The 14970-nt window shown below is 47.5% G+C and overlaps 1 protein-coding gene across 5 annotated transcripts in view; it reads left to right on the top strand.

Annotated features, from left to right (window-relative positions):
* Asap1 (ArfGAP with SH3 domain, ankyrin repeat and PH domain 1) overlaps nt 1–14970 on the top strand; it is a 332543-nt gene that overhangs the window by 23531 nt on the left and 294042 nt on the right. For all 5 annotated transcript variants that reach the window (XM_027950264.2, XM_027950249.2, XM_027950256.2 and 2 more), the window contains exon 2: nt 8333–8417. In XM_027950264.2, the coding sequence (XP_027806065.2) occupies nt 8359–8417 (59 nt within the window). In that variant the 5' untranslated portion in view covers nt 8333–8358. The remainder of the gene's footprint in view (nt 1–8332; nt 8418–14970) is intronic.

Consider the following 14970-nt stretch of genomic DNA (forward strand, 5'->3'; position numbering starts at 1 on the left):
GACGCCAAAGTGTTCCTCCTAGAAGGTAGCTCCCAGACCTTGGTCGTTGTAACCTCTTTGACAGTGACTGGGGCTGTGCTCAGTGGACACCAACAGGGTGTCCAGCTCCGTGGAACATGGCCATGCCGCTGGCCTTGCCAACAGGCTGGTGAGTGCTGCTGCAGGTGTCCTTGCTAGTTTGGGTTGTCACCATACTAGCCGTTGCTCATCCCACCTGTGCCCTGTGCTTCTCACACGTACACAACCTCCTTTTCCCTTCCCAGCAGGTCTGCATCAAAAGTATCATCATCCCCATCTTGGGGTGGGTTTCCCCAAAGCCAGCCCTGAGGAAAGTCAAGAGCACTGGTAGACTATTTGGGAGGTGATCTGAGGAAAGAGGTAGAGGTGTGAGGAAGCGAGGCAGAGAAGAGAAGGCAGCCAGCGAAGGGTGTCCTGGCCAGCAGAGAGCAGGCTGCCTTCCTCTTGGGGCCTCTCAGTGTGGTTACCGACCACCCTGTGGGAGGGCTGCACCTGGGAGCATTAGTGCCCTTCAACCCTGCCTACCTCTTGGTGTCTGAGAGCAGAGACTGCAGGTGTAGCTGAGAGCGGGACATGCTGGCCTTTAATGACCTGTGCATCTCCAGGCAATATGCACGGGCACCACCTCAGTCTGCTGCCAGCAACATCTTCCAGAGGAGGACACAGTCTCAGAGAAGTGGTCCTCATTGGAGACCACCCAGAAGTCGCAGGGGAGAGCGGGCATGGCAATGTCTCTGCCCACATGCTGTCCTGCTGGCGCTGCCTGCCATTCCCCCCTCCCACACGGTGAACACAGGGAGCAGCCACACTGATGGCCCAGCGTGCACACTGCTGGTGAACAGAACACATGATGGTTTGAAAGGACAGGCTATTAACATGGGGCAGCCCAGCAAAGCTGGGGCACCCCCGGATTTCACTTTGCACGCTCACAGCTTTTCCTGGGGACCCTATAGTGACATAGGCTGAGAGGAGCCTGCCCCTGCTGGTGTAAGGAGCGGATCGTGGGGCTAGTGGGTGAGCCTCACCTGCTGCCTAGCCTGTGGCTCTCACTTATTCTAGGATTCTCTCTCTTCAAGTCCCTGACGCTTTTTCTTTTGCATTCACTTACTTCTCCAAATTCTCAAAATGTGAAATTCAAAATGCTGAGGGTTCAGTAAGCACCTGCGGTATGCAGGCTCCTGTGGCACCTGGACTTTGCCTAGTTCTCATCACCTGTGAGTTTATTTGGTTTAAGTCTGATTCCTTAAGCAAAGACCGTCTCTTTGTTAACCATTACATCCTTGACATTTCATTTAATAAATGCTTTTTCCAATAAATAAATGGATGGATGGGTTTGCCTTGGGATGGATGATTCTCATTGTGGAAAGCTTTAGTGAATGAAAAATAGCATGCAATAGGCACTTAAGAAGTGTTCGTGAGCAGGTCCTGTGATGTGTTCACACCCAGGTTATACCACTCAAAGCAGTTCATCCTGCTGTGTCTCTGTGCCTGGCCTCTGTGCACACTAGACTGAGAGCTCTCTGTGGCAGTGACCTGAGATCATGGCTCAGCCTCACCGTCTGGCCCGGTGCCTCCAGGAGTAGGAACAAAGAAAAGTAGTCACCGTCATCATCAGTTTATAATCCAACAAGACATTAGTTCTGGTCTTTGCAGCATGGGTCCTTTGCAAGGATCTCTTCTTTGGAGAGGGGAGACCCAAATTGTCTCTGAGTGTGAACATTTTAAACAGTCAGGGAGGCTGTGGGGCCAGGCCAGGCTAAGGACCAGCAGCTCCAGCATTGTTAGGGACAGTGCCTCAGCCCTTCTTGCCTTTCTTGGGGTGGGCTACTATAGGGTCTTCTCAGTATCCCTCTGTACATTAGTGTTCTGGGCAATCATGGGCACTAGACTCAGCCTCAGTGGCCCATCCCGAACACTAGCATGGTGGTGGGGCAGAGGGATTAGGAGAAATAGCCAGCATCCACAGTCACCTGGCCAAAGGTCACAATGCCTAACAGGCTGCATGGGTCAGGAAGTAGGGTTTATTGCTTGCTAGTAGACAAGGAAAGTTAAGGACCAAGTAACTGGTACAAAATCACAGTGACCAACAGAGATAGCCCAGTATTTACCATGCAAGTGTGGCCACAGGAGAGGAGGTTTGGCTCACCTATCCAGAATAATCAGAGAACAATACCAAATGGGGTGCATCAATCAGAATCCATACTGCTTTGCTGAGCATAGCAGGTAAAGGTCTCAGCTTTGAAATCAAGCTGCCCCAAATCTGCATATTGAGTCTGTCACCACCAACCAGCCATGTGACTAAGAAATGTTACATAATTGTCTGAGCCTCAGTTTCCTTGACTGTAACAATCAGACAATCATAGTTCTAGGTTTTGAGGATTGAAAAGGAACATGATTATGGCTAGGAGGGGTGGTTATACAAAGAAATAGAACACACACATTTCTGGTTGTGTGTGTGTGTGTGTGTGTGTGCATGCGCGCATGTGTATCAGTTCTATAATATATAGGATATATTCTTCATTTATATATGAAGAGAAAGGTGAAAGGAGAGTAGAAGTTTTTTTTTAAATTAGGAATTGACTCATTCCTATAATAATTAAAAATGATGAGAGAGACTGAGAGGTCCCATGATTTGTCATCTGCAAGCTGGAGAACAAGACCAGCTAGTGAGGTGGTTCATTCTGAGTCTGAAGGCCTAAGAACCAGGGGAACCAATGGCATCATTCCCAGTCAGCCTCTGAAGGGCCAAGAACCAGGAGCACCAGTGTCTAAAGGCAGGAGAAGATGGATGTCCCAGCTCAAGCAGAGCAGATTCACCCTTCCTCTGTCCTTCTATTCAGGCCCTGAGACAGACTGGATGATGCCCACTCACATTGTAGAGGCAGTCTTCTTTAATCAATCTTCCAGAAACACCTTCCAAGAAAACCCCAGAAACAACATATTATAGGCTGCATGGGCACCCCTTAGCCCAGTCAGGCTGACACATAAAACTAACCATCACAGGACTCAGTAAGGGGTACTTTTGTATTAGTCCCACAGGAGTTCAGAAATAGATAGATAGATTGTTGGGTTAGGAAAATTGGAGAAAGTTTCTTGGAAGGGGTGGAATTTCAGTGGATCAGAGTTAGGTGGGCAGGATAGAGTAAAAGGAAAATGCGTAAAAGTGTTTGGGGTGTTTTCTTCAGGCCTCTGCTTTTCTAAGCACAGCATCCACAGAACAGGAAAGAACCACACTGGTAAATAGGAAAAGTGTTTGACATTCTCTGGAAGGAAAAGGTTGTCTAAGCTGTAACCAGCTGCAGACAGATGACTCACAGGTTCATGGCATCCTCTATAAGAGGATACAGTTCCCAACATCCAAGAGCCTTGGTGAATAAAATTCAACACCTAGTTAGGATTGGCAGGAAAGGAGGGTTTATGTGCCAAAATATTTATGCCCCTATTCCTGCCTGGCACCAGTAATGGCTGTCCTGATGGATGACCTGTAGGTCACAGAATCGAATCACAGAGGGAAAGCAGAAACATGGGTGGTAACAAAAGTGACCCTCAGGCAACTGATTCTAATTCATACCAAAAGGTAGTTGCTTTAAACCTTCTATCCCAGGGCAGCAGGCAATGAGAGGTCATGGTGAGGAGCCCGTCACTCACTTCTTTGATAGTATTTATTGAGCACCTATTCCCAATCCAGCAGTGCCCTGCCCATGCCTTTGAGCATTACCAGCGCCTGTTCACTGAGCTTCCTGCATCTCTGAGACCATCCCCTGGCTGTGATTGGCTGGTGAGGGATGGAAGTTGGTGGGTCAGTGTCCCACTTCCTTTCCCATTTAGGTGTGTTCTCCTCTGTCTTTCAGAAGGTGCCAGGTGTGAGGGAGCCCAAGTGGTACCCTGTGTTTGTCTCTGAGCTTCGCCTTGTAGCATGGTTGTGAGGATTAAATGAGGCAGTGGTATCTCCACTGCTGCTTGTCACCACATATCCATCAGTGCCTGGGAACCAAGCTTTGTGCTCAGGCTTCTGCCACATTATCTTGTTAATTCTCATAGTGACTGTACTGAGGTAGGTACCTTAATGATCCCAGTTTTAAGGTGAGAGCACTGAAGTGTATCAATAGCTCACCGGAAAGTCGTGACCTTTGTGAAGTCCTGCCGTGAGAATTCAGGATAGCCAAGGAAGTACCGTCTTCACTGTTACCGCCATCACCACTATCTAGTTGGTGCCCCATGTTTATTTATTTATTTAAAAAAGGAATTAATGAATGTTAACTTTTTTGAGCTTGTGAACTTTCTGTTGTTCTTGGCTCTGTCTTCAGACAGCAAACGGCCCCAGGCATATGGTAGGTACAACTTAAGAGTTGGTTGAATTTACTTAAGAATTTTTTTCACTTACTAGTAATCTCCTGGTTCTAAGAGGCTCATGTTGATCAAGATGTGTTATTGGTCTCATGGTTACAAAAGCCAGTCTTAGAAATGAAAAGGCTTCAAACCCCCAAGCAGTATTTATCTTCAGGTGTTATGATCGTGAATGATTTTCATTTTTTTTTCAATAACAGTTTTTCTGATGTTTTTGGATTACTTTCACAACAGGAAAGAAAGAATCCCAGTTTAGAAAAAAAGCTCAGTCTTCAACCAGGTGCTCACCGTGGAGGCCTGTGGGAGAGACCCTGGCACAGGGTGCCATCTGGCTGGCGTGGGCTGAATCAGGCAGCAGGGTGTAAGTGGCTTTGGAGTCACATCTCACACAGCTCTTTCACACCGCATCTCTCTGGAGGGTCACAGCAATGTTGCGATGTAGGCTGGGCTTGTGGCCTCATTTCACAAATGAGGGGCCTGGAAGCCAAAGAGGGTCACCTGTGAAGGTGAGGTATTGACACTTATTTGAGTTCAGGCCCAGTGATAGTATTTATTGACATCTACTCTGGATACCAACACTGCCATGCCCAGCAGCCTGTCTCTCTCTCTCTCTCTCACACACACACACACACACACACACACACACACACCCTAAAACAAACCATTAAAGGAGTGGGACAGAGGTGGAGGCGGCCCTGTGGACCAGGGATTCCCACAGCAGCACCTGTAGGACCTTCTTTTGGAGAGGAAGCCTGGTTTGGAGTTTATGAGTCAGATGACCTGCGTCAGAATGTCAGTTCTGCCACACACTGTCTTGGCCATTTTATTTCATATTTCTGAGCTTTGGTTTCTTCTCTATAAAGCTGGCCCATTATCTGTCTTGCAGGACTTTTGTGAGGGTCAGCTTGGCACCAAGTGGGTGGACATTCTGCAAGACTCGCTATATGGCTTGCCGGCGTAGCTGTGCTGGCTGGTACACAGCTCTCACTTCTTCTGACCTGTGTTCCTACTCACTGGTGTTCATAAATGAATATTCCTGTGAGTATCAGTCAGTTCTAAAAGCCTCAGCATCGCAGTGGCTTGCTTGACTGCAGATATTTATTTCATGGTCACAGATCTGTGGGGTCGTTGTGGGTTAGTATGGCTGCCTCTTGCTGGTTCGGAGGTGCTCCATGTCTCCAATCTGGGGTCCAAACTAAAAGGTAGCAAGTGATAGGTGCAAAGGAGACGTGGGCAGACTTGGGGACCCACACACCATTGTCTCTTCCATGTACATTCCATTGGCCAAGGCGAGTCAGTGGTCCAGTTCAGAATGCAGTGGGGTAGGGAAGTAAAGGACACCCGTCCCAGTGGGAAAACCAGACATCACATAACAAAGGACAGGAATGTGTAACTCAGGTTTGTGTTGGGACAGATCTGGCTGGAGGGATCTGGCCTGCCACACTGTCTCAGAGGTCCACTGGGGTGAAGCAAGCCGAGAGGTGGGCTGGGAGAGGCGTTGACCGTCCATGTAAGTGACAGCTCTTACCTGTCAGCGATGTGTGCTTAGTATAGTGAGGATCCAAGATCTTTGTTCTAGGAGGATTCTGTAAAAACAGTACCACCCTCTACTTACACACTGGGCTGTACCGCACTGTGGCTTTGTCGCCAGTTGTGAAGTCAGGAAATGGACATCCTCCAATGTTGTTCCTCTTCTCCAAGATGGTTTGACTCTCCTGAATCCAACACATCTCCATATGGAATTTAGGATAAGCTTGTCCATCCCCCACCTAATGAAATGGTTCAGGTTCAAGAAGATTCAGTCAATTACCATGAACATCTAGGGTTGAGGGAAGAGTGTTGATTATATATCCAATAAATGTATTAATGTCCTTTTGCCAAGTATTGTGTGGTCGGTGCTGGGGATACACCCGTGAGCAAACAAAATAAATAGTCTTTGTACTCAAATAGCTGATCATCAAGCCAGATCAATAAATATTAATCAGTCTTCATGTTAAAGTCTCTGACTTACCATGAATTTAAAATGCTGAAAAAATGTACCCATATAACTGTTCTGTTTTTATTAAATAAATTACATGAGATATTTAACATTTTTTTTTTATAAAATAGACTTTGGGTTAGGTGATTTTGTCCAACTGTGGGTTAATGTGAGTGTTCTGAATTTGTGTAAACTAGGCAGGCTAACCCGTGATGTTCAGCATTAGGTGTATTCAAAATGCATTTGACTTAGGATATTTTATCTTAATTGCATTTATTGGGAAATAATCCCATTGAAGTCAAGGAGCATCTGTAACATTAAAATCTAAGGAAAATGCCATAATCTGATCTGGAAGGGCAGAGACAGTTTCTCTGAGGATATCACATTTAAGAAAGTGCAGGTGTTAGCTAGATGAAGAGGCAAAGAGGGTGGGAGAGGAAGCCCTCGAGGCAGAGGGAACAGCGTGGGCGAGGGACCTGTGACACTGGAAGACCTGCAGCATGTTCTAGGATCTAAAAAAAATGTCCTGTGGCTGCAGCCTGAGCCTGGTGGTCAAAATGAGAACAGAAGGGGCACAAAAGTCCAAGCACGAGAAATGATTTACATTTTTATCCTAAAGCACCGAGAAGCCAATGGAGGATGTTCAGCATGGGGAGGAGAGATGGGAAGTGACACCATCGGATTTATGTTTTAAACATTTCATTCTGCATATCAATCAGTTGTAAGATGTGGGTCTTAATTGGATATGGGTTTTGAAAAACAAATGCCATTTTTTGACATTTATGAAACTAGTAGGAATGTGAATATTGTGTGAAAATTGATGATATCAAGGAATCATCTAATCATTTTTTTTTTTTTTTTTTAGTGTGGTAATGGTATTGCAGTTGGCTTTTTATGGAAGACCTTATCTTAGAGATGCACACTGTGAAATTGATGTCTGAAATGATGCCCAGAATTTCCTTCAGAATTACAATGGGCCAGGGGAAAGGCTGAGGTGTGGTCAGGGTAGGATTGACTAGGGGCTGCTGAAGGTCAAGGTGCTGTCGTGATGGCTGATGGTGATTGGGGCCAGGTGGTGGGATTTTGTGGTGCTCTTTTCTGTTTTTGTGTTAGTACAAACTTTTCATGAGAGACCTGGTTGAGGGGGAGCAATGGCTGAGGGAGATCAGGTGGGAGGCAATTGCAGTGGCCCAGGTAAGAATGACGGTGGCTTGGTCCAGGGCTGTGGGTGGAGAAGGAGAGAGAGAGCTTGAGAGATCTTTAGGAAGCAAAGCAGAGAGGTGACTTGGATCCGATACAGGGATGCGGGAGAAGGTGGACCAAGAGCTTCTGGCCTCAAATGGAGATTCTATTCTGAGCACAGGATCTTGGACCCAAACAGGTCCCTGGGCTCCTGATTTCTCATTGCCACCTCTCTTTCCCCTTCATTCCTCAACTACTGAAGCTGTTCGCTTATGCAACAGCTTTTATCCCAGACTTCCTGCACTCTGTGCACTCAGCAATTAATTAAGCTTTGGTGTGCCTGCATTAATTACAGTCCTCTCCCGGGTTCAGAGGGGCTGTCCTGAGCCACACACGTTCTCCCGAATCTACTTCCTTCCTGGGGCTGGTTCTCTTTGCCACGGGGGGAGCCCGTCTGCCTTCCCGTGGGCACACCGCTGCAGGTGTCTGTCTGTGGCATATGCCAGCACACTTTAATTTCATGTTAGGAGCCTAGGTCTAGAGAAGTTAATGACTTGTAAATTGCTCTCCAACGTAGAGCTAGAAATAGAATCCAGGAAGGATCCCTGAGCACTTCCTTGCACAGAGACAGTTATGGAGCTACCAGCCCCAAAGTTCTCCCTCCTGCGCCCGGACAGCCACCCAATGTGCAAGGACGTTCCTAGCAAGGGCACTGGCTCCAAGTGAAATCAAGGGCGGGCCTGAGACAGTGTCTTCTGCACAGGCCTCTGGATGACCCTTGTTACCTTTTCTTCCTGCCCCCTCCAGGTGATTTCTGATGTGACGGCTGAGACATGAGATCTTCAGCCTCCAGGCTCTCCAGTTTTTCGTCGAGAGATTCACTATGGAATCGGTGAGTGCTCTCCAGCCCGTCCCACCCAGGAAACCCAGCCTGGGACACGCAGAGGGAGTCCTTTTGGGGGTTGAAATGCAGAACTGAAACACTGGGATCTGACAGGAGATCCCTGGTGGGTAGGGCTGTGGGCTTCTCAGTGTTTTCTGTCATGTCAGTGTTGCCTCCTTTATTTGGAAGGAAAGGCGGGGTGGGGCAGAAAGGGTCAGGAAGGGCAACAGTCTGCCAAGCTCTCTGTGCCATCCCTTCCTGGGAAACATTGTTTCATTCAGTTGCAGGATTCCTGCCACGTTAGAATTGCTACATTCATTTCCCAGATAAAGAACCGGCTCCGTGGGACTTAGAGTGGATTGTCCCTGATCCCAGGTCCCCTGCCTTTCTATCTGCCCACTTGCCTCCACTTTGCAACTAGGAACACTGAGGCCTGGTGTAGGCGCAGGCCTCGGAGAGGGAGGACTCTGACCTCAGTGGATGGAGGTCTGTGTCAGAGGTAGTAAGACAGCAGGCTGGACAGGAAGAGCTGTGGGCAGAGAACACTTGTAAACTCAGCCACCCCAAATGGTCAGGGTGACGTGACAAGGGCTTGGCTTGTTTGTGGCTGGTGTTTCCAAGAAGTCATCATGGAATGAGGAAAGAGCCGGCTCAGTGTCTTCTGTTTCCTTATCTATAAAAAGGAGGTAATAATTGTGTCTTAGATTTTTTTGTGTGTGCAGGTTAGAGAAAAAAGTACATAGTAAAGAATCTTACATAAAACAGGCACATAGAGCACTGGAATTAGTTCAGTTTTTAAGATAAAAATAGTTTTTAAGGATGATTAGACAAGCAAGAGTATCCTGAATGGGTGGGAGAGGTAAAAGGCTGGAGGTAGGCAGTTAAGACTGAGGCTTTTGAGGTGACATAGCCATGAGGTGACACAGTCACAAGGTGACAAGGACCTGCTCTGGCTTTCCAGGAAGAAAAGAGGCTTTTCCTGCTTATTTTCATAGTTGGTCTATTCCAGGATTACGCAAAATCATGTTTTGTCCATTTTGTTTGTTAAGTCAAAAGCTGAACACCAAATGGCATTAATTTTGCATGTTGGATTTTTAGGTGACATTAATTATGCTGTAATTGCAAGAATTGAGGGCATTACTGGAATTAGGTTTTGCTGTGAAAAATGTGAAATACAAATGAAAATTGTCTTTAAAAATATAGAAAGTATATATTGTCTCTTGTCTAAAAGTTCAGACATAAATGGTGTAGAGCTACTATAGAAATCTGTGAGACACCCAGGCTTTTTCTCTCTTGTTTCTCTGCCCCGTGGTTCTCTCTTTCCAAGACAACCTCATGTTCCCATTCTAGCTGCTTTTGCTCCAGACGTCGTATCTGCCAGCAAAAGGAAAGAACAAGAAGAAAGGTAGTCCTCCTCCTTTAAGGATGCTTCCTGGATATTACACCTGCTGTTTCTTCTTATATTCTGTTGGCCAGAATTTAGTCCTGTGGCTTTGCTTAGATGAAAAGAAGGCGTGGGAAATATAATGTTTATTCTGCGAGACTGTATGCTTACTGAATTGAGTGTTTTTATCATAGAAGATGAAAACCGATAACAGAGGACAGATCTTTGTGTGGCCTTGCTAAGAGTTACTGAAAGTTCACTACTGAGAGGACAACCTCTAGGGCCAGACTGCTGGAGTCCTGAGTCCTGGATCCGTGGCTCCACAGTCAGGTCACCTTGGAGAAGTTCCTTGACTTCTGGGTGCCTCTGCGTTTTCACCTTTAAAAATCCTGCGGTGTACAACTCTGTAAGTTCTTCTGAACACTAGATGAATTTAGCAAAAGCACTCAGGAACGGTGCCTGGCCTATAGTAAATGCCACATAGAGGCAGCTATTACCCCTGCTTCTGTGACCTGCTCCCCTACTCCTGCTGTTCCCGTTACTATTGTCACCACTTCCCCTGTTACCGCTGCTTCTGTTACTCCAGCTGCGGCTGTTAGTGCTGCGGCTGCTACCCGCCCCCCAACCCCATTTGAAGATCAGCATCAGGAGAGGACCCTTGCGTGGGTATAGACACAGTGACTGGAAGGGACACGAGGTGAGTGTCTGGGTTCTGCTGATATTCCGTTTCTGACCTGGGTGCTGGTTTCTTGGATGTCAACATTCCTTGAATGTTGTACTTGAGATGTGGACAATTTAGTGTATTTATCTCGTACTTCATGACAACCGGCTGTGCGGCTGGTAATCGGTGGAGCACGGGTGAAGCCTTCACCTGCCCAATTCTGAAGCCTGTGCTGTCATTTCTATCGATTGGCTGATTCGTTCATTCATCTAACATACATTAATCAATTGCATATTACTTCGGTGCCAGGAACTGGGCCAGGTCACGTGGGATACAGGTGTGTATGCAAGTAGCCCTTTGAGGGGCTTTCTGTCTGCAGTAAAAGAGGTGAATACCAAACAGATTGACAGCCACCAGGTTAGTTCCGTGGGGGACACACTGGAGCCACAGTGGGGCACATACACTAACCCAGCCCTGCAGTCCCAGGTCTGCAGAAGTCACAGAGATGCCCCTCCCCTCTGGCTCCTTTGATGGGGGAAAAGTTTCCCAATAGTGGACAAGCTGACCAATGAGGGTTACATCACGACAGTTTTCTGTGCCCCCTTCCGGCACTGAGAAGGGTCAGCTGTCCTTTACTTGTGTGTCACTATCGCAGGTGTGAACCTACCTGGCATTCCATGGAGCAGGCCAGGGTGGGGCTTTGGCCATTCCTCAGTGGAAAAGAAAGGGAACCACAGCACTGGAGACTTCCCACGTTGGTCAGCACGAGTGCAGGCCCTCTTGCTGAAGATGACCTGCGACTGAATGAACAGTGGGATCACAACCCCTCACAATGCTGTCGCCTGCCCTGGGATAATCCAAGTCCAGGGGAGTAAGGGAATAGAGCTATTTCTTTTTTTCACCCTCAAACCCAGAAAAGGCAAGGCTGTAAAGAATGGAAGCGGAGTTGAATTCCTAGCCCACGGTGGAAATGTTGGCCTTATTCTTGGAGTTTCTCTTCATATGCACAAATCCCTGTAGACCCTCCCAAGCCAAGCCCATGGGAAGCTCCTCTGTGCCTGCCCCACCTCCCCTTGCCTTTCCAAATGTCAAGGCAGACGCCCTGTCATTACCATGCCGCCGGCTGTCAGCCCAAATTGAATTTCCCTGAGCCCAGCTGATGTCCCTGTTTGGCTGCAGGGCAGGGGTCAGGAATGCATGTGGCACATGGACAGGAAACGTGTCCCTGGAGCTGAACACAGAAGGCTGACCTCTCAACTCTGCATTTCTAGCATAGTTGGAAGGGTAAGGAAGCGTTAGGGTTTCTGGATGTAAAAGAAAAAGATAATGCATTTTAGAAAAACAGCATTCAAGTGCCACAGCAAGAGCCTTTCAATGTAATTGAAGCTGTGTCAAATTCAACTGGACGTGGCCCAGCTTTGGCCAGTCCTCAGTTGGATATGTTCAGGAAGGAACTCCTCCTAAACCGAGAGTGGGGAAACTGACCCTGGCCTTGTCTCCCTCTCCCCTTCTTCCCTTCCCTCCTTCAGGAAGTGTCAATCAGCTACTATGTGCCAGTCTTGAGTGTAACCTGGGCGTGAAGGAGTCTTGCTGCAAAGCCTCCTCAAACTTATCATCCACTCATTTTTATTTTATTGTATCTTAGTTCATTTACTTACTTTATTTATTTATTTTGGTACCAGGGACTGATCCCAGGGTGCTTACCCACTGAGACACATCCCCAGACCCTTTTATGTTTTATTTTGAGACAGAGTTGCTCAGGGCCTTGCTAAGTTGCTTAGGCTGGCTTTGAACTTGCAGTCCTCCTGCCTCAGCCTCCTGAGCTTCTGGGATTATAGTCATGTGCCCCAGCACCCAGCCCATTCATTTTTAGAAAACTACACTCACTCTACAGATGTCTGTGGAGCACCTCACTCGCTCAAGTGTCTTAGACATAAAAGACATGTTTCCTCCTCTTGCTGGTTTTTGTTTTGTTTTGCTTCTGTGGTGCTGGTGAGGGAACCCAGGGAGGGCCCCATGCCTGCTAAGCAGAGGGCTCTTCCACTGAGCTGCACCTGCAGCCCGTCCTCTTAATTAGTTTATACTTGATTTTTCTGAACTTGCTCACACAGCAGACACTTTCCGAGACCTACTGTGTGCCAGAGACTGCATCAGCTGCTGAGATCCAAGGTGTGCAAAACAGCTCCCTCTGTGATGGCACCAAAGGCCTGGACAATATTGTGAGTTCCCCAGGGCTACTGTCACAAGTGCCACACACTTGGTGGTTCAGAACAGCAGAGTTCACGGTCTCATTCTCCTGAAGGCATGAAGTTTGCAATCAACGTGTCAGCAGGGCTCTGGTGTCTCTGAAACAGTAGAGGACACCCCTCCTCTCCACTTCCTAGCCTCTTGCATTTACCAGCAATCAGCATGTTCTTGGCTGACGACCACATCACCCCGGTCTCAGTCCGTTGTCACATGGTGTTCTCTCGTCTCCTTTCCTATAAGGCCATGAATCGTGCTAGATTAAGGGACTGCCCTGCACTCTATTACCCCATCTATTTTGGGGGGATGTTACTGAGGTTGAACCTACAGGTGCCTTACCACTGAGCTACATCCCAGCCCTTTTTTAAAATTTTAAGACAGGGTCTTGCTAAGTTGCCCAGATGGCCTTACACTTGTGATCCTCTTGCCTCAGCCTCCTGATTATAGGCAGGCGCAAGTCCATGTGACCTTATCTTAATTCGTATCTTATCTTGTACAAAGACCCTATTTTCAAAAAAAGGTCACACTCATGGGTACAGGGACTAGGACTTTCACGTTTTGTGGGGCAGCACAGTTAATTACAGGCATGTACCGTCACATGGTGGGTCACCTGCACCTTCTTTCCACTTACCTCAGCCCAAGGTAAATGCCTGGAGGGCAGCCACTCCCCCTTACTCTGAGTGCTTCAGGTTCCCTGCTGGGGAAGTGAGACAGCTGTTTCTCATGTGCTTTGGCTGGGAGATACTTGTGTGGTCCTAGTAATGGGGAGAGCTCCTTCTTCCTCCTCTCTTTAGTCTATTTCTTAGGCTGGTGGGTGAGGGAGTCCTGGGGCAGGGGGAGCTGGTCTGGTGGTTAGGACAGTCCTGGCTGTGGTGCTTGCTGGCTGGGGGAGCCTGGGTACACTTCTGTATCTCTGCTCTGGGCATTTCCTCTATACTTACTCTTAGGGGTCTTGTGAAGACCAGGTGGGATCAAATTCAGTGTTTGGAAGAGCACTTGTCCTGCAGTCAATGTTAGGTGCCCCATGGGGGAGTGTGCTGGACATACCAGGCCTCCCTGGGAGAGGGGCCTGCCCGCCTGGTCAGTATCATTCACTCGCAGGACACTGCCCCATAGCTTTCTTAGGGACAGTCTTTCAGAAATAAAGAAAACACCCTCTCATAGAGATGCCCTTCACAGCACTATCTATAATGGCAAACAGTTGCAATAAAACTTGTCCTGCAGAGAGCAGTTAATGAACAACGGGCAGACATCATGCAGATTAGGCTAAAACAACGGAAACCAATGCATCCATTAAAAAGAAGATGATGACATGTTTTTAAGGTTACGAGCATGCTCATGATATAACTGCCACGCAAAAAAAAGAGCTTTCTGTTTGAGGAAGTCACTTGATTTTTCTGTGCCTCAACTTCCTCATCTGTAAAACGGAGACCTTTCTTACCTAGAGAGTTGCTTTGAGAATTAAGTGGGAGAGCACCTGCATAGTACCTGGCAGGTGTCAGGTGCCCACCAAACGCTACTTATCGCTATTTATCATTTGGTCTAAATCATGCGTGCAAAATCCATAGGGAAGATTGGGATAAGTGACATTGATGAACACAATCACCTTTTCCCCATTCACTGACTTATTCAAAGGAGCTTCCTTCTGCCTGGCTGCATGCACTGGGCAGCCTCTCAAAGCCAGATGAGAAGATGGAACAAGCAGCCCCATGAAGCAGAATGTAGGTGCTGTGGACTGGGGGGCTCCCGCCTCAGGCTCCCCTGCATAACTCTGTAAAAAAAAAAGATCCCCACGACTCCACTCCCAGACATGGAAGCAGAAGCCCCAGGCCAAGTCCTTTCCAGGGGGTCCTTGTGGTCAGCTACGTGGAGGACCACTCACTGGTGAGGACTTGAAGAGGCAGCGCAATCCAAAACTCAGGATCTTCGCAGAAACCCCTTCCAAAGAGATGAGATGGCAATCAGACTTGTGAGAGTGCCTCCATGTCTCACAGCAGCTTTGCCTTCCCCTGCCCCAGCGCCTACCCACAGTGCAACAGGGTAGATTCAGAATAAAGTTTTCCCAAAGCCATTTTCTCAAGTGCAGGAGGCCTGATATATTTCCACTGGCTAGTACTTGTGAGTGCTTATTTTTTAAAAAAAATTTATTTAAAAATTTTTAATTGTGAAATGCACATAACATAAAAATTATCATCTTAGCTATTTTTAAGTACAGTTCTGTAGTCTTAAGTAAATTTTCATTATTATGAAACCATCACTAACTGAAACTCTGG

Source organism: Marmota flaviventris, chromosome 15 (genome assembly GCF_047511675.1).
Source record: "Marmota flaviventris isolate mMarFla1 chromosome 15, mMarFla1.hap1, whole genome shotgun sequence".
In the NCBI taxonomy this organism is placed as follows: Eukaryota; Metazoa; Chordata; class Mammalia; order Rodentia; family Sciuridae; genus Marmota; species Marmota flaviventris.